Genomic DNA, 21,038 nt, shown 5'->3' with positions numbered 1-21,038 from the left:
TGCATAGTGGTTTGATGAATAATGCCCCCACCCTGGGGCGTTTTCTGCATGTAGCAGTCCAGTCAGCATGGGGGCATTATTGGGCGTTTTTGCAAAAGTGGCGTAGTGGAATAATGCCCAATAACGCCACATCCAATCATTACACAATTATTTATTTTTTTAAATTAAAAACTTAAAATACTTCATTAAATTATAAAAATTACAATACTAGAAATAAAAAAATAAAAACCGACTAAACTTAAAAAAAACAGAAATAAAAAAACAAATAAAAATCACAGGGGCCTAATTTGCCAATTTTAAACTTAAAATAAAACCACAGGGGCCTAATTTGCCACTTTTAAGCTTAAAAACCACAGGGGCCAAATCTGCCTCCCACTCTTCTTCTTCATTTGACCGGCAACAAAATCTGGTAAGAATTCCGGCAAACCACAAAGCTCAAACCCACTCGAATCCGGCAAAAATTCCAGCTATCTCCATCTCTATCTCTTTAAACCCACATGGTCTAATCTGATTGGCCAACGATTTGCAATTTTGGCGTGTTTTAAATCACACTGGACAAGCTTTTTTCGCAAAAAAAACTCCAAAACACGCCCCAGGGGGTGGGGGTGCGGCGGTATTGGGCATTTTTGGGGCGAAATTTTGATGAATACACGCCCATTACGGGTCGTCTAAGTAGGAGTTGTAGGATGTCAAAGGGATTATGTGCTTCTTAATACTTTGAGAAGATGAACATTCTAGGACCCTTTTTTATTCAAACTGGTATGAATGTATGCCATACTCAAACTAGGAGTAGTTTGTTAACCAATTTTGAATTGGAAACGAATACAAGAATAGTTGAACAACATGTGAGATTGAAATTAGATCCATGTCTCATGTTGAATAAGTGTTCTATACAGAAAGGATAAATCGATAAGGTTACCATGATTATGTACTTGATTAAGTCAAGAGTTAGTTAATTGGAAAGGAATAGTTGACGAATGTGATACGTCATACCTTGCTAGGGGCAGTGCAACGCAGCTAAGCATCCAACTCTGTCTATGTTAAAGGATATAATCGAAAATAGTTCAAGTGGGAAACTGTTGGAATTAGGTGTCCAGTTATGGATTATTTAACCTTACTAACAAGGTATGATCCAAATAGCGATAGAATTGGGTGTCCAATTGTCGATTATTTTACCTTACTAATAGTCCAAGTGGGAGAGTGTTGGAATTTGACTAAAAAAAGAATAATGTTTAATTGTTAAGCATTATGTATCAGAAGGGTGATTAATTCAGGAGAACAGGTATTTGGTGAAATACTAGGAAATATTAATTGTTTACAAAATGATTAATTTGTGGAAATAATTGGTGTCATTTAAAGGGTTAAACGTATATTAATTTATTATTTAGATAATGATAAATTATAGAGGTTATTTTATTAAGAATAAGATAAAGTGTTTGACTAGTAGTTTTGATAAAACGGTCGATAAACGGTTATTTTACTAAAACGGGGAATAATTATTATTCGATAATAATTAACGACAGTTAGTTTTATTGTAGGATAATAAAATAACATCAAAGGGTTGACTTGACAAAAGTAATTATCCAAAGGCTAATTACTTGGAGGGAAAGATAGCTGTGTGTGGACTAGAATGTAATTATCTTTTCTTTAAATAGGAATCTAGGCCTAAGGGTGTAAGGAGTGGTTAAACACTTTAAAGTGGCAAACCAAAAAACCGACCAATCAGAGCGTGCCATGTCAATTAGGCAAAAGTGTTTAAACTTTGCTGAAAAGTGTTGGCAATGGTTTAAACACTTGCTGAAGTGGTAAACTTTTATTATTATTTTTTTGTGCACTATTTTATTTAATATAAATAAATTTAGAATATATACATTAAATTAAAAAACAATAAAGTTTCATAAATTAAATTAAAAACATCAAAGTTATACTAAATTAAAAAACAATAAAATTACATTAACATGAAACAATTTAAACTAGTCTTCGTCGGAATCGACCAAAAGATGGGGTAAATCTTGACTTGCGAGATGATCTATGAGATCGTGTTTGAGTCTCCAATGGGTGTCTTCATTCATCAACTCGCCCAGCACCGTATCGTCTAGAGCCGGCTCGACCGGAGGATCCCGAATGTGCACCGGTGCTATCGCCTTTCCATCATCTTTCAAAATCATGTTGTGTAAAATAATACACGTGTACACGACATTCCTAATTTTTTTAACCGATCTTGCTCGCATCGGTCGACTCAATACACCCCATTTCGCCTTCAAAACACCAAAAGCCCGTTCGACGTCTTTTCTTGCCGCCTCATGTTGCCTCTTGAATTTCTTTTCGTTTACTTCGTGAGGGTAAGGGATCGACTTCACAAACACGGACCACGAAGGGTAGATTCCATCCACGAGCAAATAACCACGTTTGTATAAATGGTTGTTAACGTAAAATGGACATTTTGGCGCGGTTCCATTTCGTTCCGTTAAAAATAACGGAGATTGTTGTAGAACATTGATATCGTTTTGAGAACCGGGTGGACCGACAAAAGCATGCCAAAACCATAAGTCTTGAGAAGCAACCGCTTCGAGCATAACAACCGGGTATCTATGATCTCCTCGCATATATTGGCCTCGATACTCTGTCGGACAAAAACGCCAAACGAAATGGGTGCAATCAAGGCTACCGAACATACCTGGAAGGTGATGTTTTTCCTCATGAGCTGTCACACCCCGACCACGTGTAACAACAAAATGTGGCGGAAACGTCGGGGAGTGTTGTAACAGAATCATTGTTTCATAACACATGGAAATTTAAATATTGTTTTATTGATTAAATGAACTCGTTGTTCTATTACAATCACATAAGTACAACTATGATCTTCCAAGTTTTAAAGTTGCTAAGGCACGAGTCCATCCTAAATGTAGCATGCATCAACAATCATCTCAAGACAGCACCTGAAACATGTGTAAAAAATAGGTGCGTCAGCATAAAAATGCCTGTGAGATACATAGGTTTTGTGAAAACGGAGTTCATGACTTATGTTTGAGAAAATGTTTAGTCATGAACTTTGTAAATTTGCTTTGTCTTGTAAATCATTTAAAAAACGATAGGATCAGATGATATGTATAAATAAGAGAATAATGTATGGTTAACTGAATAACCATGTAAAATGAGTTCATATAAGTTAAGTTGTTTGAAAAACAATGTTTTAATAAAACGTTTATGGTATATATAAAATATACCTTGGTTTTAAGAAAGTTGAATAAGTAATATATTAAAATATATTTCAGTTCCAATATTGTTAACCCAAGTGTACCAAATAACGCCACGGTATGTAATGCAATGAAAACACTTATATATAAGAAGTACCAGCGGCGTATCTACCATGTTTTCATCACATTACACTCGTTCCGTTATCTAAACACTAACCAAAACTAAATCGTTTGATAGATAGTATATTAAATATACTTTAATTGTTCAAAATAATAGTTTTCAGTAGTATATTACAAGTATATCTTGGATTTATAAATAACACATTAAACCATGTTTTAGTTTTGTAACTAACATATCAGTATATGCTTTGGATGTGATAAATAACATATTAAACTATGTTTTAGTTATGTAAGTAACATATCACAATATGCTTTGGATGATTACAAAATATATTTTGGTTCTTGTACAACACCACACATGAGAGTATATCAAACTATACTTTTTGGGAGTATATCAAAATATACTTTAAAGGTGCGATTTAAGAATTCATTCAGACCTGGTGCATCAAACTACACCTTTGAGACTATAGGGATACCACAAAGGAAATCCCTATTTGGATGGAGAAACGAAATTGGTTTCAGACATTCCATGACAACAGGAATGGGGTGTCTAGTCCTATAGCGCTATATCATACTACCAATCGGTCTGGTGAAGAAAATAAGTACTATTCCAACAATTACTTTTGTAATCTTTGAGAAATCAGTGTTTAAACCATAGATAGTCATTTAGTTTGTCAAAAGATAAATACTAACATGTATAATCAATTATACTTTGAAATCATGAAAATAACAGATAGGTACACATGCTTCACCCCAAAACAGTTTGGAAAACAGTAAAAGAGGGGTTCAATGTACTCACCTAAGATTGCTTTGGATTCCTTGTATTATAACCGGATAATGCTAAAGATCACGGAATATCAACGGCACCTAATAGGTAGCTTATGTTAATATACCGGACCAAATCGGAAGGATCGGACAGTACGCGGGTTCGTAAACCAAACGAGTATGGAGACTCGTGTAATATGGCTTAGCAAAGCCTACATACTAAAATGAAACCTAATCTAAGTGCTTACGGTCCATCACGACCCGTTTAGGTAGCTTATGCTACCCTAACGCGTCGTTCGCGTAGAACGCGTTCGGAACGCCTAACATTGCGACCACACGGTATAACCTCGGAAGGTTATAGCTATGGTCACCTAATGTGTTTGGTCGGGTCCTAATGACCGTCCAAATGGGTCGGGTTCGAAAGTATAAGCGATGGTTTAAATCGCTTACCTTACGACCCTATATAAGCACTAAACTAAAAGTGACGAGCTAAGCATGTTAGAACATGCTTAACTAAGTTTAGAAACAGATTTGGCATCAAAACAAACGGCTTTGATGCCCACGAGTAGTTTGGTTACAAAATACGCAAGAATGCGCATTTTGGCCGAAACTACGACTCGTCACTGAGCCTAGATAACGTGGTAATCAGTAGGTATGGTCACTATGGACCATAACCATCGTGATCACGCTCACGTTATGAAGTTCCATGAACTTCACATTGACCAAAAGCTGGTCAATGCAGAAAGTCAACAAAACGTTGACTTTCGAACTCGAAAAGCGAATAAAAGAACGAAAGAAGACTTACGGAGGGTCCCCGAGTGCTAATCAAGATCAAATAGCTCAGGTATGAAACAACGGTTCCAACTTAGAGCCTTAAGATCTGATTTTGTGATTTTTACACTAAAGGGGGGGGTATTTATAGGAAAAGTGGAACCGTTAGGATCGTTTTATCGAATATCGTGCCTTGATCTCGTGCGTACATGTGTCCAGGGGTTAAATACACTGAACTTGGCCCTTGGCCCTTCATTTGGGTGAAAAGGCATCGCCCTTTGATCGAACGAAAGGCCAGATTCTGCATTAAATGCAAAATCTTCTGTCAGACATCCTTACGCGGCCCGCCTACACATTTGGGCAAACCTTACGCGGGCCGCCTGGCCCCTCTGATCTGCACCACTTGCAGAATTTACATATTTGGCCCCTGTTGCGTTTTTAAGCCATTTCCAGCCCTTTCAAGACCTGTAAAGCCATCTTTAAGGCCCTAAAATGATGCCTAAACATTGTGGACATGAAACATGCCCAAAAATATGTCGGATGTCGGTTCGTTTGGCCGTACGATCGCGATGTTCGCTTAATTACGACGGAATGCGCATAAGCGTGAAAGACGATCCAAATGACGCGACAAATGGATTTTTCTCATGCCAAACACTAAGGCATAATATAAGGATGCTTACATAAATTTTTGGATGTCCGGATGTATTCAGAACGTGAGTTATGCGCGAAAGTGCAAACTTATGCACTTTTTGACACTTTTAGTCCCTGAATGATCCAAAAGTTTGTTTTAGCATACCAAACCCCTCAAAGCCTATTTCTAAGCTATGTAAAGGATATATATGGTATGTTTAACTTATGGACATGTTCCGGAATGTTCGTTACAGTTCAAATTGGCATACTTTCGCAGTTTGTCAAGTTTAGTCCCTGTAAGCGAATTAACTTGTTTTTGCCATACCAAAGCCTTCAAAACTTATTTCTAAGTTATGTAAAGGTTATTTAAGGTATGTTAAGTGTATGATGGTCTCCCGGAGTATTTGTCGCATTAAACTGAGTACGTTTATGCACCAGTTTGCGTATAATTCTCCAGAAAGCGTTGTAGAGTATGAAATTGAACAAGAATTGATATGTGCAAAGCATACACATATTTATACAAATCCCAAGTATGAAATACAATATTTCCTTGGTTTGTCATTTGTTTGATGGTTGAAGTGACACAGGTGTCACAGTCTCCCCTACTTTAGGAAATTTCGTCCCGAAATTTAATTCTAGAGGAAACTCGTGAGGACAGCTGTGAAGGTTTCGCCTTATAATAGATCCATTGAACCCTTAGGTAAAACCCTGGGCCATGTTAGGATTCTTAGCGAATTTGTTAACCCTCAGAGTGAATTCCTTGAAATAGTAAAACATGAAATTTTGAACTACTGATTGACGAACGTTTCTTATGAAGGCTTATCATAGGAAAACTTGGTGTGTGATTGAGATCAGAATTGGGGGAGTGTGAGAATAAATGACATTGGTCGAGGTTCGAGACTTCTCCCGTATCATTATTCTTGTCACTAGGTCTTAACACATGATGAAACTTCCTGTGGTTCCTGTGCACTGAATTCCATAATTATGTAGGCCTCCATAATTACGTAATTCCTTGCACAGTCCGCACAGTCCATTTCATAATCCGTAGGAAAAATTACTTGAATAAATATGAAGCGATTTGACTAGACCACCAAAGGATCCTTTTAATTCGATCAACGAACGATCTTTTTAACTAGATCAACACATGATCTTCTTAACTAGACCGTCGTACGATCTCTTTAAATAGACCGCTTAAGGGATCATTTTTATATCATCACATGATTTTTCTAATCAGATTTTCAAAATCAATCTGTTTAAGCAGACCTTTCAAGAGGTCCAATTATAGAATAATACTTTATAACCCGAGGGACTTAACTACACTGTTGAAATCCATTAAGGGTTTAAGATAGTATCTTTGGATATCCCATTATGAATCTCTCGTATGAAGATATGAAAGATTCTATGAGGATTTGGATGGATCACATACAACCACAAAACATGTAAGAAAATACATAAGCACAAATTTAGTTAACTTGATTCTTTATTTTGTTATCCTTAGGTATGGATATTAAGGCACACTAGGAATCCAACCTATGGATTTCATTTGGCACTTTAACGATTTATGAAGATCTATCTATAAAGATAGAGGGATTCTCAATAAGTGTTTAACTTTGTTTCTTAAAAGAAACGAGAGTTTAAGGTTCTTGGGGAGATCACAAGTGATCATAATATGACAGAACCATACGAGTAGTTTGTATTTGGGTTGACATCATAAAGTTGCATCAAGCATTCACACAAACGCATAAATTTTGCAGAAATAAAAACAACAAATCTTTATTTATGTAACAACGGAATTGTCTTGAAGTGTCAAAAGATAGCAACTAAGGAAATACAAAACACTAATTGTTCACTGCTGCATCATTGTTCATGTTTGCCTCATTGATGTTGAACACTCGTCCACGCGCTGGAGGTATGTTAACAAGCCTTGGGCAATTGTTCCTGTAGTGGGTAAGGTCACCACAGTTATAACATGACCCTGGAGGGAACCGTGCTTGAACAGCAGCAGGGTTTGCAGCAGCTTGATTTGCATAACGACAAACATTGATCAAATGTCCCAACCGCCCACAGTGGGTACATTTGTGACACTGCTCTTGCTCTAGATGATGACGGTTGCATTTGTTGCACAACGGTGCTGTACCAACATAGTTTTGCCTTTTACGAGGTTGTGTTGGCTGGTTTGGTGCAACTTGTTTGTCTTGAGCAGTTACAGCGTAGCTTTGAGAGGCTTTGCGCTTTTTCTTCTTGGACACCTCAGCACTTTCTTCCTTTGGTTCCACATGAGCAGTCTTGTCAGATGGTCTTAAGTCGCCCTTCCGAAACAGCTTGCGCTTCCTGATTTGGGATTCAGTCAGAGTGGCAGCCAATTCAATGGCTTGTCTGACAGTAGTAGGGTTGCTGCCAGTAACGATGTCCTGAACTACGTCAGGAAGCCCATCAATGTATTTCTCAATCGCCTTATCCAGAGGCGTAACCATAGTAGGGCATAACAAGCTCAATTCCTCATAGCGATCAGTATAGGCTCGATGTTCCCCACTGTCTTGCTTTAAATCATCAAATTCCCTTTCTAGAGCCCTAAGCTCATGACGAGGACAGAACTCCTTCATCATAAGAGCCCTAAGCTCGGCCCAAGTCTGTGCTAATGCAACCTCTGCACCGCGGTCTCTCATAACCCCGTTCCACCATGTAAGAGCCCTCTTCTGAAACACACTCGAAGAAAACTCGACCTTGCGATTTTCAGGACACTGAACGTGACGGAAAGTATTCTCAATGCTCTCGAACCATTGAAGAAGCCCAGTTGCTCCCTCAGAACCACTAAACTTGAGTGGTTTAGCCGAGTTAAAAATCTTGAAATTGCACGGAGCATTGTTGTTGTTGTTGTTGATGGCTTGAGTTATTTGAGCATAAAGAATTGGGAAGGCAGCAGCCATTTGTTGCGCGATGATTTCCGCCAGTTCGGCATTCGCCATCTGATTGTCGCGTCGAGGAGGCATTCTAAAAGAGGAAACATGAGAGGAAACGAGTGAGAGAATTAGACGAAAAGAATGAGATGAAACAAATCTGATGAAAGCAAGGATAGTGGCCGTCTGTCTGTTGCTACAAAGCAACAAACGACCTGGTGATTAATCAAAGCAAATAGGTCAAAAATAATGTATCGCGAAGACATGCTTGCCTATAAGTGGACACTCACCCCAAGAGTTCCCAGGTAAGAGTGACTGGTCCGATTATGTGGATTTGTACGAACACTCTAGCCTTAGACAGAAAACTCAGGGTACAGGCACCCACCCTTCCAGTTTGCATGTGTTCACAATATTTAGACCAACTTTGACGAGAGTTTTGAAAATTCAAAGGGGTTCAAAACCTTATAACAGAGGGTTCAAAACCTAGTAATCAATCATCCTAGAACAGATGATTAGTTTTCAAAGCGGTTTTGAAATTTATGTTCTTGTTGCGGTCGTCGCCTAAGGATAGGTGACGGTGTTGTTTTATGACTAAACGCAAGTAATCTCGCGTTAGGGTCCTAGGAAGGTTATAGACTAGGTCAAAGCATTACTAATAACCTAATTCCCTATAACCATGAGCTCTGATACCAACTTTTCTGTCACACCCCGACCACGTGTAACAACAAAATGTGGCGGAAACGTCGGGGAGTGTTGTAACAGAATCATTGTTTCATAACACATGGAAATTTAAATATTGTTTTATTGATTAAATGAACTCGTTGTTCTATTACAATCACATAAGTACAACTATGATCTTCCAAGTTTTAAAGTTGCTAAGGCACGAGTCCATCCTAAATGTAGCATGCATCAACAATCATCTCAAGACAGCACCTGAAACATGTGTAAAAAATAGGTGCGTCAGCATAAAAATGCCTGTGAGATACATAGGTTTTGTGAAAACGGAGTTCATGACTTATGTTTGAGAAAATGTTTAGTCATGAACTTTGTAAATTTGCTTTGTCTTGTAAATCATTTAAAAAACGATAGGATCAGATGATATGTATAAATAAGAGAATAATGTATGGTTAACTGAATAACCATGTAAAATGAGTTCATATAAGTTAAGTTGTTTGAAAAACAATGTTTTAATAAAACGTTTATGGTATATATAAAATATACCTTGGTTTTAAGAAAGTTGAATAAGTAATATATTAAAATATATTTCAGTTCCAATATTGTTAACCCAAGTGTACCAAATAACGCCACGGTATGTAATGCAATGAAAACACTTATATATAAGAAGTACCAGCGGCGTATCTACCATGTTTTCATCACATTACACTCGTTCCGTTATCTAAACACTAACCAAAACTAAATCGTTTGATAGATAGTATATTAAATATACTTTAATTGTTCAAAATAATAGTTTTCAGTAGTATATTACAAGTATATCTTGGATTTATAAATAACACATTAAACCATGTTTTAGTTTTGTAACTAACATATCAGTATATGCTTTGGATGTGATAAATAACATATTAAACTATGTTTTAGTTATGTAAGTAACATATCACAATATGCTTTGGATGATTACAAAATATATTTTGGTTCTTGTACAACACCACACATGAGAGTATATCAAACTATACTTTTTGGGAGTATATCAAAATATACTTTAAAGGTGCGATTTAAGAATTCATTCAGACCTGGTGCATCAAACTACACCTTTGAGACTATAGGGATACCACAAAGGAAATCCCTATTTGGATGGAGAAACGAAATTGGTTTCAGACATTCCATGACAACAGGAATGGGGTGTCTAGTCCTATAGCGCTATATCATACTACCAATCGGTCTGGTGAAGAAAATAAGTACTATTCCAACAATTACTTTTGTAATCTTTGAGAAATCAGTGTTTAAACCATAGATAGTCATTTAGTTTGTCAAAAGATAAATACTAACATGTATAATCAATTATACTTTGAAATCATGAAAATAACAGATAGGTACACATGCTTCACCCCAAAACAGTTTGGAAAACAGTAAAAGAGGGGTTCAATGTACTCACCTGAGATTGCTTTGGATTCCTTGTATTATAACCGGATAATGCTAAAGATCACGGAATATCAACGGCACCTAATAGGTAGCTTATGTTAATATACCGGACCAAATCGGAAGGATCGGACAGTACGCGGGTTCGTAAACCAAACGAGTATGGAGACTCGTGTAATATGGCTTAGCAAAGCCTACATACTAAAATGAAACCTAATCTAAGTGCTTACGGTCCATCACGACCCGTTTAGGTAGCTTATGCTACCCTAACGCGTCGTTCGCGTAGAACGCGTTCGGAACGCCTAACATTGCGACCACACGGTATAACCTCGGAAGGTTATAGCTATGGTCACCTAATGTGTTTGGTCGGGTCCTAATGACCGTCCAAATGGGTCGGGTTCGAAAGTATAAGCGATGGTTTAAATCGCTTACCTTACGACCCTATATAAGCACTAAACTAAAAGTGACGAGCTAAGCATGTTAGAACATGCTTAACTAAGTTTAGAAACAGATTTGGCATCAAAACAAACGGCTTTGATGCCCACGAGTAGTTTGGTTACAAAATACGCAAGAATGCGCATTTTGGCCGAAACTACGACTCGTCACTGAGCCTAGATAACGTGGTAATCAGTAGGTATGGTCACTATGGACCATAACCATCGTGATCACGCTCACGTTATGAAGTTCCATGAACTTCACATTGACCAAAAGCTGGTCAATGCAGAAAGTCAACAAAACGTTGACTTTCGAACTCGAAAAGCGAATAAAAGAACGAAAGAAGACTTACGGAGGGTCCCCGAGTGCTAATCAAGATCAAATAGCTCAGGTATGAAACAACGGTTCCAACTTAGAGCCTTAAGATCTGATTTTGTGATTTTTACACTAAAGGGGGGGGGGGTATTTATAGGAAAAGTGGAACCGTTAGGATCGTTTTATCGAATATCGTGCCTTGATCTCGTGCGTACATGTGTCCAGGGGTTAAATACACTGAACTTGGCCCTTGGCCCTTCATTTGGGTGAAAAGGCATCGCCCTTTGATCGAACGAAAGGCCAGATTCTGCATTAAATGCACAATCTTCTGTCAGACATCCTTACGCGGCCCGCCTACACATTTGGGCAAACCTTACGCGGGCCGCCTGGCCCCTCTGATCTGCACCACTTGCAGAATTTACATATTTGGCCCCTGTTGCGTTTTTAAGCCATTTCCAGCCCTTTCAAGACCTGTAAAGCCATCTTTAAGGCCCTAAAATGATGCCTAAACATTGTGGACATGAAACATGCCCAAAAATATGTCGGATGTCGGTTCGTTTGGCCGTACGATCGCGATGTTCGCTTAATTACGACGGAATGCGCATAAGCGTGAAAGACGATCCAAATGACGCGACAAATGGATTTTTCTCATGCCAAACACTAAGGCATAATATAAGGATGCTTACATAAATTTTTGGATGTCCGGATGTATTCAGAACGTGAGTTATGCGCGAAAGTGCAAACTTATGCACTTTTTGACACTTTTAGTCCCTGAATGATCCAAAAGTTTGTTTTAGCATACCAAACCCCTCAAAGCCTATTTATAAGCTATGTAAAGGATATATATGGTATGTTTAACTTATGGACATGTTCCGGAATGTTCGTTACAGTTCAAATTGGCATACTTTCGCAGTTTGTCAAGTTTAGTCCCTGTAAGCGAATTAACTTGTTTTTGCCATACCAAAGCCTTCAAAACTTATTTCTAAGTTATGTAAAGGTTATTTAAGGTATGTTAAGTGTATGATGGTCTCCCGGAGTATTTGTCGCATTAAACTGAGTACGTTTATGCACCAGTTTGCGTATAATTCTCCAGAAAGCGTTGTAGAGTATGAAATTGAACAAGAATTGATATGTGCAAAGCATACACATATTTATACAAATCCCAAGTATGAAATACAATATTTCCTTGGTTTGTCATTTGTTTGATGGTTGAAGTGACACAGGTGTCACATGAGCTTGGTATAAAAGTGCCATGTCGTGGCTTGTCGGTCTACGTAAGAACTCTGGACCATATATTTTGCAAACCGTGTCACAAAAATATTCTAGGCACTCGCGGGAAGTTCTTTCGGCCATATGCAAGTACTCGTCGTTCTCGTCTGGAGTGTTTCCAGTTGCGAGCTGTTTAATAGCCGATGTCACCTTTTGCAAGGGCGTAAAGCCCTTCCTACCTCGCGCATCGGGGGCCTCTACAAACCACGGGTCGTTCTCTTCCACATCGGACACAATTTTTAGAAACAAACGTTTCGACATACGGAACCTATGCCGAAAGATATCTTCGTTGTACTTCGGGTCTTCGACAAAATAATCCGCCATGAGTGTCTCATGCCCCTCCTCACGTTGACGTTCAATATATCTCCTTCGGTTAGATGTGCCGGTATCTTGAAGTTCGGCTTCTTCGATGAGATTTTGAAAAAAAAGAATGCTACTATCAGATGAATCGTCGCTACTCATGGGTGGGAACCATAACGGGAGTTCATCCGCCATTTTGTATGGTAAACTTTTGGAAGGAATTGGTGGTATTTTTTGGTTTGTTTGAGTATAAATTTGAAGGTATATGGTTAAATGGTTTATTGTGATATATATAGTTTAATTTTTTAAAGAAAAATTATTTTTTTTAAACGGTAATATTACCGTTGGAGTGCCCCCCCCCCCCCCCCATGTTTCCAATCATGTTCCCGAGTCGGTAAAGGTTTGCCGATTGACCAACTTTGCCGCATCGCCATATGGTTGGCGGCGGTGTTTGCCGATCGGCAAACATCGTTGCCGAGCTTCCCTGAATTCCACTCCGTATGCCCTAAACCCTAATTATAGAGTTGTGAAAGAAAACCTAAACACACAAAAGAAACCCGAAAACTCTCTCCCCTCTCTCTTCGTTCGCGATCGTCGGCCCCACCGCTGGACCACCGTCGCCGACTAGCTTCGGCCATCGTCGCAGCCGGACAGCCGGGCTGCCGCCGCACCGCCACCGTCTCGCGTCTTGCCTTCGGGTAAACGGATTTGATTTGTTTTTGCATGTAGATCTTGTGGTGTTTTTGGAACTTGTGATTGGGCTTACTAGTGGAGCCGTTTGTTACATCCATTGTGTGAGTTCTTGGTATTCGCCCATGTACAACTCTAAACCCACTATGGTTGTTTTATATAATTGTCTGAATAACTCGTAACTGGATCATTGGTCGGAATATTGTTTATCTGTTTATGTATTTATACACGCTTATCTGCCTAATAATAAACATTATTATTTTTATTATTATTTAGAACTTTGGATTTTATAAAATGAATTAAAATTAAAACGGATACCTGGATTCCTTACAGTTCGAAGAATAGAGGTGATGGTTCATTGGACTACCAACATCAACTAATTAATCTTAAAGTTCTTTGAGTTTATGGCAACAGGCTTCATGGGATAATAGAGCTTTAAGAATGAGATTGCTAAACTCATGCTCAAGAGCAACCGCTCTTGCTGCTTTGTTGTTATGAAAATTTGTTTTGATTCTTATCCAGGCTTCAATTGCAGTGGACTCGGTTTCAAGGACTCGCACCATAAGATCATCAGATAGGGTCGCGTAGATCTAACATAAAACGATCGCATCGATCTCTGGCCATGTTTCATAGATAGGGTCGTTCTTGGTCAGTGGCCATGTCCTATCAATGTGGTCTAAAACCTCATATGCTCTGTCATGTAATTACTGGAACAACTTCTCCCATAAGGAATAATAGACCTTCGTACATTCAAGCACCCTAAGCTTATATTGGATATTGGTTACGGTGTAGACGAGATGGAAGGTCTTGGAAGTGGCGGCGTTCATAGGAGTTTGGGCTATTCATTAATGATTTGATTGGGATGAAGGAAAGATTGATCGACAGAGGTATGGGGGCTGCAAAAGTCTTGTGTTTGGTAGTGGTGCAAACCATAGTTTGAAAAGGCGACATGACATTGGTGAAAATTAGGTATAGAGCCAAAGCTTCATAAAAGGGTTGATTATTCAAAGGTGATTCCGTTGACTAAATTCCAAAATACATAAAAGTACAAGCTACAAATCAGGAAACCACATTCCTAAAACTAAACAATCTAATTAATATACAATTATTCAAAATCTACACAGTATTTACACCTTTTTCAACCATAAACTAACCTACTCTCAAATATTCTTACCTATGCTTTGTAGGATTGAACCATTCACCTCTTAGATAAAAGGAAATCTCTTTACTATCACAGTCTCTTAAGAACAATTAACGGTTAATAATTTCAATCCTTTATTTTATTTATGACGGACCAAGTTCTTTCTATTTCTTCATTCTTGAATCACATTACTACACACTTGTCACATACTTGCGAAATATTGGACACAAATGTTTTGGATGGTATTTTTTTTTTTTTTTTAACGGCTAACAGAATCAATCCCGAGCATTCTCGGAGCACCCACTGGACAAACAGAGTACTCCGAGAGTAACCCGAGTCCTTCACTAATTCCGGGGAAAACCCAGTAACCCACCAGCCCGTAGGCACGACAGTAAAATTACCAGTAAAACCCGTTTGGCTCAAGGATCCAACCCAGGTTTCCCTGGGTCTCCCATCATTGCCCATCAGTGCCTCAGTCTGCACCAAGTAGGAGTTGAACCTGCATCTCTCAAGAGAAATGCAACTTATCCACCACTTGATCTAGAGATCATCGGCAATTTTGGATGGTATTCTCAAGCTTATGAGGTCATATTTGGTTGTGGTACCAATGATTGTGAAATCTATTTTACGATTCCTTGGTTATCATGTAGTGTTAGCCAAATTTGATTATGCTTCTTTTGTTTATTTTCGTTTGATTTTTGCTAGTTTAATACTTATATGAATATACTAGATTAGAACCCCGTGTATTACACGGGCCGAATAAATATATACTAAATAATAAAATAATATATCTTTAAAAACTTTGTTTATTACACGGATTGAATACATGTAATAACGAAAAAATACTAAATAATAAATTATTTATATATTTAAAATCCTGCATTTTCTCTCCTATTAAATAATAATATTTCTCTCCTTAAAATTACATCTTAAGTCATATTCTTTTTTTATAAAACATATTTAAAAATATTTAATATTTTATTTAAAATAAATATATTTAAAACATATTACTGATTATAAAAAGTCATAGATAATTTGAATAGTTGTCTAAATTTGGATGTAAAAGTATAAACGTAAATATTAAAATAAAATCTCTCTACGTATAAAATAAAAATAATTTAATAAAAATAAAAATAATAAAATTATAATAAAAGTATCATGTAACCTATTCCTATTTCTAAGGAAATATATTATAAGAATAATAATTTAATATTATATAATCTAACATGACTTTATCAGTATTATATCTCTATGTATATCTCATAAATAATTATTTAATTTTAATGAGCTAAAAAATAGATGGCTTCAATGAGTGACATGTGTCCTATAAATGGTTTCTTTTATTATATAGTACTAGCGGTAAGACCCGTGTGCAAACACGGGTCGTTTCTTAGAAAACCATGCATAGCCCATATTGACAGAGAGTAAAAAAAAAATAATTAGTGCAGACTTATAAAAGAGATATACACTAATGGTCAATAGGTTTATTCAACAGCAATTCCATTATGTTGATAGCAAACTACTGTTGTCTATTAACTGTTAAAAACTTCAGTTGCTTTCAAACAGACTTTCCTAAAAAATGTTATCCATTATCTCCAACATAAATTACCAGATGGATAGCGTAAATTGAAACCACTGTTTTCAAAACCATCAGAGATCGAAGACAATTCTTGCAATATGAATGAGAAATATATGGTACTTGTAATTTAAATTCAAATAAAGTTAAAACCAATTTTTGCAAATAAAGTTCACCAATTCCATTGATGATTACTTAAAGTGAAACCACTGTTTTCAAAAAGTCTGTTTGACCAAAGTCAAACCACTGTTGGCAAACTATAATTCTTAGTGGTTCAAAATCTGTTTGACTTTTGGTCAACATCTGTTTAACTGTTGGTCAACATCTGTTTGATTTTTGGTCAACAACTGTTTGACTTTTGGTAAACATCTGTTAGACTTTTGGTCAACATCTCATTTAGAATTCAACAGAGAGTAAAAAAATAATTAGTGCAGACTTATAAAATTTATATGCACTAATGGTCAATAGGTTTATTCAACATCAATTCCTTTATGTTGATAGCAAGCCACTGTTGTCTATTAACTGTTAAAACTTCTGTTGCTTTCCAACAGACTTTACTAAGAACTGTCATCGATTATCTCCAAGAGAGCTTGCCAGATGACGTTATAGATAGTAACTATCAGATGTTAGTCGACCCATGTTAAAAAGGTCAGTCAACAGAAATTACAAAGGTTAGTAAACAGATATTAAGAGAATAATGTTATTAACAACATGTGTTCTCAGGATAAGCTTAATGCAGAGCAAGTATCAGATGCTTTCAAAAAGTTGTATTGCTTTCCAACAAACATTTCCTAACAACAGTTCCTCCATTATACCCAACAGACGTTGCCAGGTTGACAGATATTTAGTATCATCATAGATTTCTAAAACTTCCTTGTAAACCACATTAGTAGTGGTTGTACAGACTCGTTTCTCTTTATCACAAATCAAAATTTTCAATCCCTTCCTACTTTTTACTCTAGATACAGCAACATAGAGCTGGCCATGACTAAACACTGGACGTGGAAGATATAAACCAACACGCTCCAATGATTGTCCTTGACTTTTATTTATTATCATAGCAAAACACAGTGAAAGTGGGAATTGTCTTCGAGAAATCTTCACTGGTATTCTTTTATCTGAAGGTGTCATCTTCAGTCTTGAAATCAAAGTATGATGACCTATATTAGTCCCTGTGATAATTTTTGCTTCAATCACAACTTTTCCGAGCTTCGTGATTTGTAAACGTGTACCATTACACAATCCATTTGCCTGATCAATGTTTCTGAGTAACATCACCGGAGCACCAACTTTCAGTACTAATTTATGATTAGGTAAACCAGATAAACGAAGATTGTTTAACACATCAGGAGGAAACAACGTCATATTAAGCGCTGATTCTTCCTCCGATTGGCATAAACTATCTGAACTAAAATAAACCTTTTCTTCACCAGGCAGACTCTCTAACAACTCTTTATTTATTGAATCCACTACTTCATTAGTTGGAGCAAGAATCGCTCTTTGCTGTAAATACGTTAAATCCCACAAAAACTTATTCATGTCTGGATATATATATGAAATGAGAGAAGAAATAGGATTGACTTGGTCATGAATAAGTAAATCATCTGGTATTTCAATATCAATCTCACCATTATTTTCTTCACCAAGCAGACCATCACCAAGCTTTAAAATCCATTCTCCAAATTCCTTTATTTCTTTCAAATCTGCTTCCTGACAACCAACTCTTAATCTCATATTCTCAGTTAGCTTTAGTACTTTACAGTGCCGCCATATATAAGAAGAATTCAAAGAAGCATTAACTATCATTGTTCTGGTACCTTTAGGGATGACCGAAAGAATTTGTCTAAAATCACCACCAAATAGAATGACCTTTCCCCCAAACGGCTTCGATTGCATGTTCGGTTGACTGGAACGTGATATGTCTCTCATTGTTCTATAAAGAGCCTCGAAACAATGCTTGTGAGTCATAGGTGCTTCATCCCAAATAATCAATCTTGCTCTTTTAATTAAATCACCTAACTTAGTATTAGGCTCTATCGAAGATATTGAATTCTCATTAATGTTGATTGGAATTACAAACCTTGAATGAGCAGTTCTACCACCATCCAGCAAAAGTGAAGCAATTCCACTGGATGCAACATTCAATACAACTTCACCTTTTGATCGTAATGCAGCTGAGAATGTCTTCCAAAGAAACGTCTTTCCAGTTCCACCATAACCATATACAAAAAACACACCTCCATCACCTTTTTCAATCGCTTCCATAACAATTTTATATATCTTTTCCTGTTCGGCAGTTAAACACTTTACATAACGATCATGTTCCCTTTGAAGAGCTAGTCTGTCATACGATAATTCTTTCATTATCAATCGATTGTTCGACGATGAAACATAATTGTCCGGAACACTTGGCATATCATCAAAATTTCTCACTGTACTTCCATTGGTAAGAAGCAACTTTTCAATTTCAGATAGATAGATATTTTCAAGTTCTTCCTGTTGAAGACCCAAATCTAAAACAAATGTTGAAAAAAGTATTAGTTTTTTTCCCAAAAACAGAACTATTGCATAATTTTAATGTAATTGGATATAAATTTAATAAAATAATAACATTACCTGCAATACCAGTTATCTTTCGTTGCTGATACAGAATGTCTTCACATAACAGGGACTTCGTTTCTGACCAAAAATCACCAGGACGAGATATCGAATTTGACAGCAACAACATTACAAAAAAGGTCCTCAAGAAATCTTCGGTTGACCATGTGCTAGCTTCTTTGACAGCATTAACATATTCTTTATCATCATCCAACAGCCCCCGTGCAAAACATGCATCTTTAAATGTTGTAAAAACTTGCTCATCAACTGTTTTTATATCTTCAAAACAGGTTGGTCCCTTAATATGATTCAGTAAAATCCTTAGGTAATAACAATCACCAAATGACGGTGGGACATAATGTACCCTCCCAATTGATCCATACGGATGCTTTCTTCGATTCCATTTGCGATTTAGCATTCCATACATAATATCCCGGAAACTGAACATACCTCAATGTCCTGGAAAATTCATCGACTTTATTACAATTCATCCACTCTGTAACATTGTCATTTTCACAGTTGGATCAGTAACAATATCACACAAATAATCATGATCGTTATACACAATACTCTGACCATCTTCACAATGAAAAGGTAATACTTCAACAACTGGATATCTATAATGTATATCTTACATGAATATTCTCCAAGCAGCTTCACAAGCAGAGATATATCTACAATCAATGTATGCTTTTATCTCATCTACAGCTACATTCTGTTCCGTATTATTCTTGGTGCTATTGGCTTGAAAAACAGAAGCAGTCACTCTATCAGGCCCCTTATTAATATATTTAAACAAATATTTGATAGAACCTGACTGGTTGCACCATTCAACGTTAATGTGGCACTGATACTTTCTTAGCAGGAGAGCATTGTAAGGAACTACGAATCTATTATCAAGTGTCACACCATTCTTTACTACCGTATTACTTGTTTGACGTCGACGATAGACAGGATATCCTTCAGAATCAACACAAGTCTCATCTACATATTTTTTGGGAAACTTTTTAGAACATTTTTGCTGAACCATACATGGACAAAGTGGGTTGTCTGTACCACATGGTCCATGAATCATAAATTGCTTGACAAGCTCATATAATTCAGGATCTCTTTCTTTATCTGGTATCTCAGCAGTAATAACACGATCAATATCAGATGCATTTGGAAATTTGCTTTCAGCACCCAAGAACAAACATGTGTGAGCATGTGGGAGTCCACGCTTCTGAAATTCCACTGTATACATAACTGAAATTTTTGAATAGTGGGCTCTTGAAATCTTTTATAAGATAGTCCAATTTACACTTGAATATTCTAGAGATAATATCCGGTCTGTCTTCAGCATTAAGAGCTTTATCGTGCAAACACCTGTAAATCTCAGGCCAGTTTGGATTACAAGTCACCTTATGAATAAATCAGGATATCCAACAGACTTGCAAATTGCCATAGCATCCAAGTACTTTTGCATCATATATCTAGAACCACCAGTAAATGATGAAGGTAAAAGTATAGGTTTACCACAACTTGAGGCATTATTCTCTCCACTTTCAACAGTAGCATTCAAATTCTTAAGATTGTGCACTCTAAGTTTAGGTTGTTGTGTCCTTATATAATTCAACCTGGCAGATTCTATCATCGTGTATCCATCAACCAAAAACTGCTGAAATAGTTTTTTCGCATTAACTAACAATGAAAACTGATTCTGTCTATCTTGAATTTTGTAACAAAAGAATTCTCTAATTGTAAGATTGGTTCTAAGTACCTCATCATCAATCGCAATCCCTCTATGTTTAATACCAACTCTATAACCATCTTCAGCATATGGGAAACTAAGTGGATATTGCAAAGCAAGGTAAGAGGGATGAAGCTCATTAATTCTTTGAAGACCACCAGACTTCTTTCTAACAACAATGTCCCGTTTATCAAATGCTCCATCAAAATCACCATGTATTAAAGCAGCAATTTCTGATGCTGTTGGCAAATTGTGAACTCTTCCATCCTTATCTCTTGTTCCAATAAGCTTCAAGCTTACATCTTGAAACTCATTTTCTTGAAAACAATCTCTTACCATTCTGAAGGATTGGACAAGAGGATTGCAAGAATCCAACATATCTTTAAGACCCTCTATGGTTGTACTATCAAGCTGGTTGTTTCTTGTAGTTTTGCATTCTATGTGAGAACTGCCATAAATATAAAATGTTAAAATTTACATTCATTTCAAATAATAATGAATGTCAATATAC

The 21,038-nt window shown here is 36.9% G+C and overlaps 2 protein-coding genes across 2 annotated transcripts; both read right to left on the bottom strand.

Moving 5' to 3' along the window:
• Positions 1–1,973: 1,973 nt before the first annotated feature.
• Positions 1,974–12,988, bottom strand: LOC110900851. The gene is made up of 3 exons (XM_035982201.1): positions 12,455–12,988; positions 2,623–2,699; positions 1,974–2,322 (listed from the first exon to the last, which is right to left on the bottom strand). Exons 1-3 carry the CDS (start codon positions 12,986–12,988, stop codon positions 1,974–1,976), a joined length of 960 nt encoding a protein of 319 aa, XP_035838094.1.
• Positions 12,989–16,947: 3,959 nt separating this feature from the next.
• LOC110900850 lies at positions 16,948–20,041 on the bottom strand. The gene is made up of 4 exons (XM_035982200.1): positions 19,434–20,041; positions 19,163–19,257; positions 18,817–19,077; positions 16,948–18,713 (listed from the first exon to the last, which is right to left on the bottom strand). The coding sequence occupies exons 1-4, from the start codon at positions 20,039–20,041 to the stop codon at positions 16,948–16,950; spliced, it is 2,730 nt and encodes a 909-aa protein (XP_035838093.1).
• Positions 20,042–21,038: the final 997 nt, after the last annotated feature.

Source organism: Helianthus annuus, chromosome 13 (genome assembly GCF_002127325.2).
Source record: "Helianthus annuus cultivar XRQ/B chromosome 13, HanXRQr2.0-SUNRISE, whole genome shotgun sequence".
Lineage (NCBI taxonomy): Eukaryota > Viridiplantae > Streptophyta > Magnoliopsida > Asterales > Asteraceae > Helianthus > Helianthus annuus.
Note: the sequence above shows the minus strand (reverse complement) of the source record. Positions and strands in the feature narration are given on the sequence as shown.

Excerpts from the sequence above, each read along its gene's own strand:
- LOC110900851 (XM_035982201.1), bottom strand. The coding sequence starts at position 12,988 with ATGGCGGATGAACTCCCGTTATGGTTCCCACCCATGAGTAGCGACGAT. Across the intron at positions 2,700-12,454 it reads CACTTTTATACCAAGCTCAT|GAGGAAAAACATCACCTTCC; the intron begins GTGACACCTGTG and ends GTGACAGCTCAT. Across the intron at positions 2,323-2,622 it reads TGGCGTTTTTGTCCGACAGA|GAAATTCAAGAGGCAACATG; the intron begins GTATCGAGGCCA and ends AGTAAACGAAAA.
- LOC110900850 (XM_035982200.1), bottom strand. The coding sequence starts at position 20,041 with ATGTATACAGTGGAATTTCAGAAGCGTGGACTCCCACATGCTCACACA. Across the intron at positions 19,258-19,433 it reads GCTGCTTGGAGAATATTCAT|GACATTGAGGTATGTTCAGT; the intron begins GTAAGATATACA and ends TGAATTTTCCAG. Across the intron at positions 19,078-19,162 it reads CGTATGGATCAATTGGGAGG|ATATAAAAACAGTTGATGAG; the intron begins GTACATTATGTC and ends CCTGTTTTGAAG.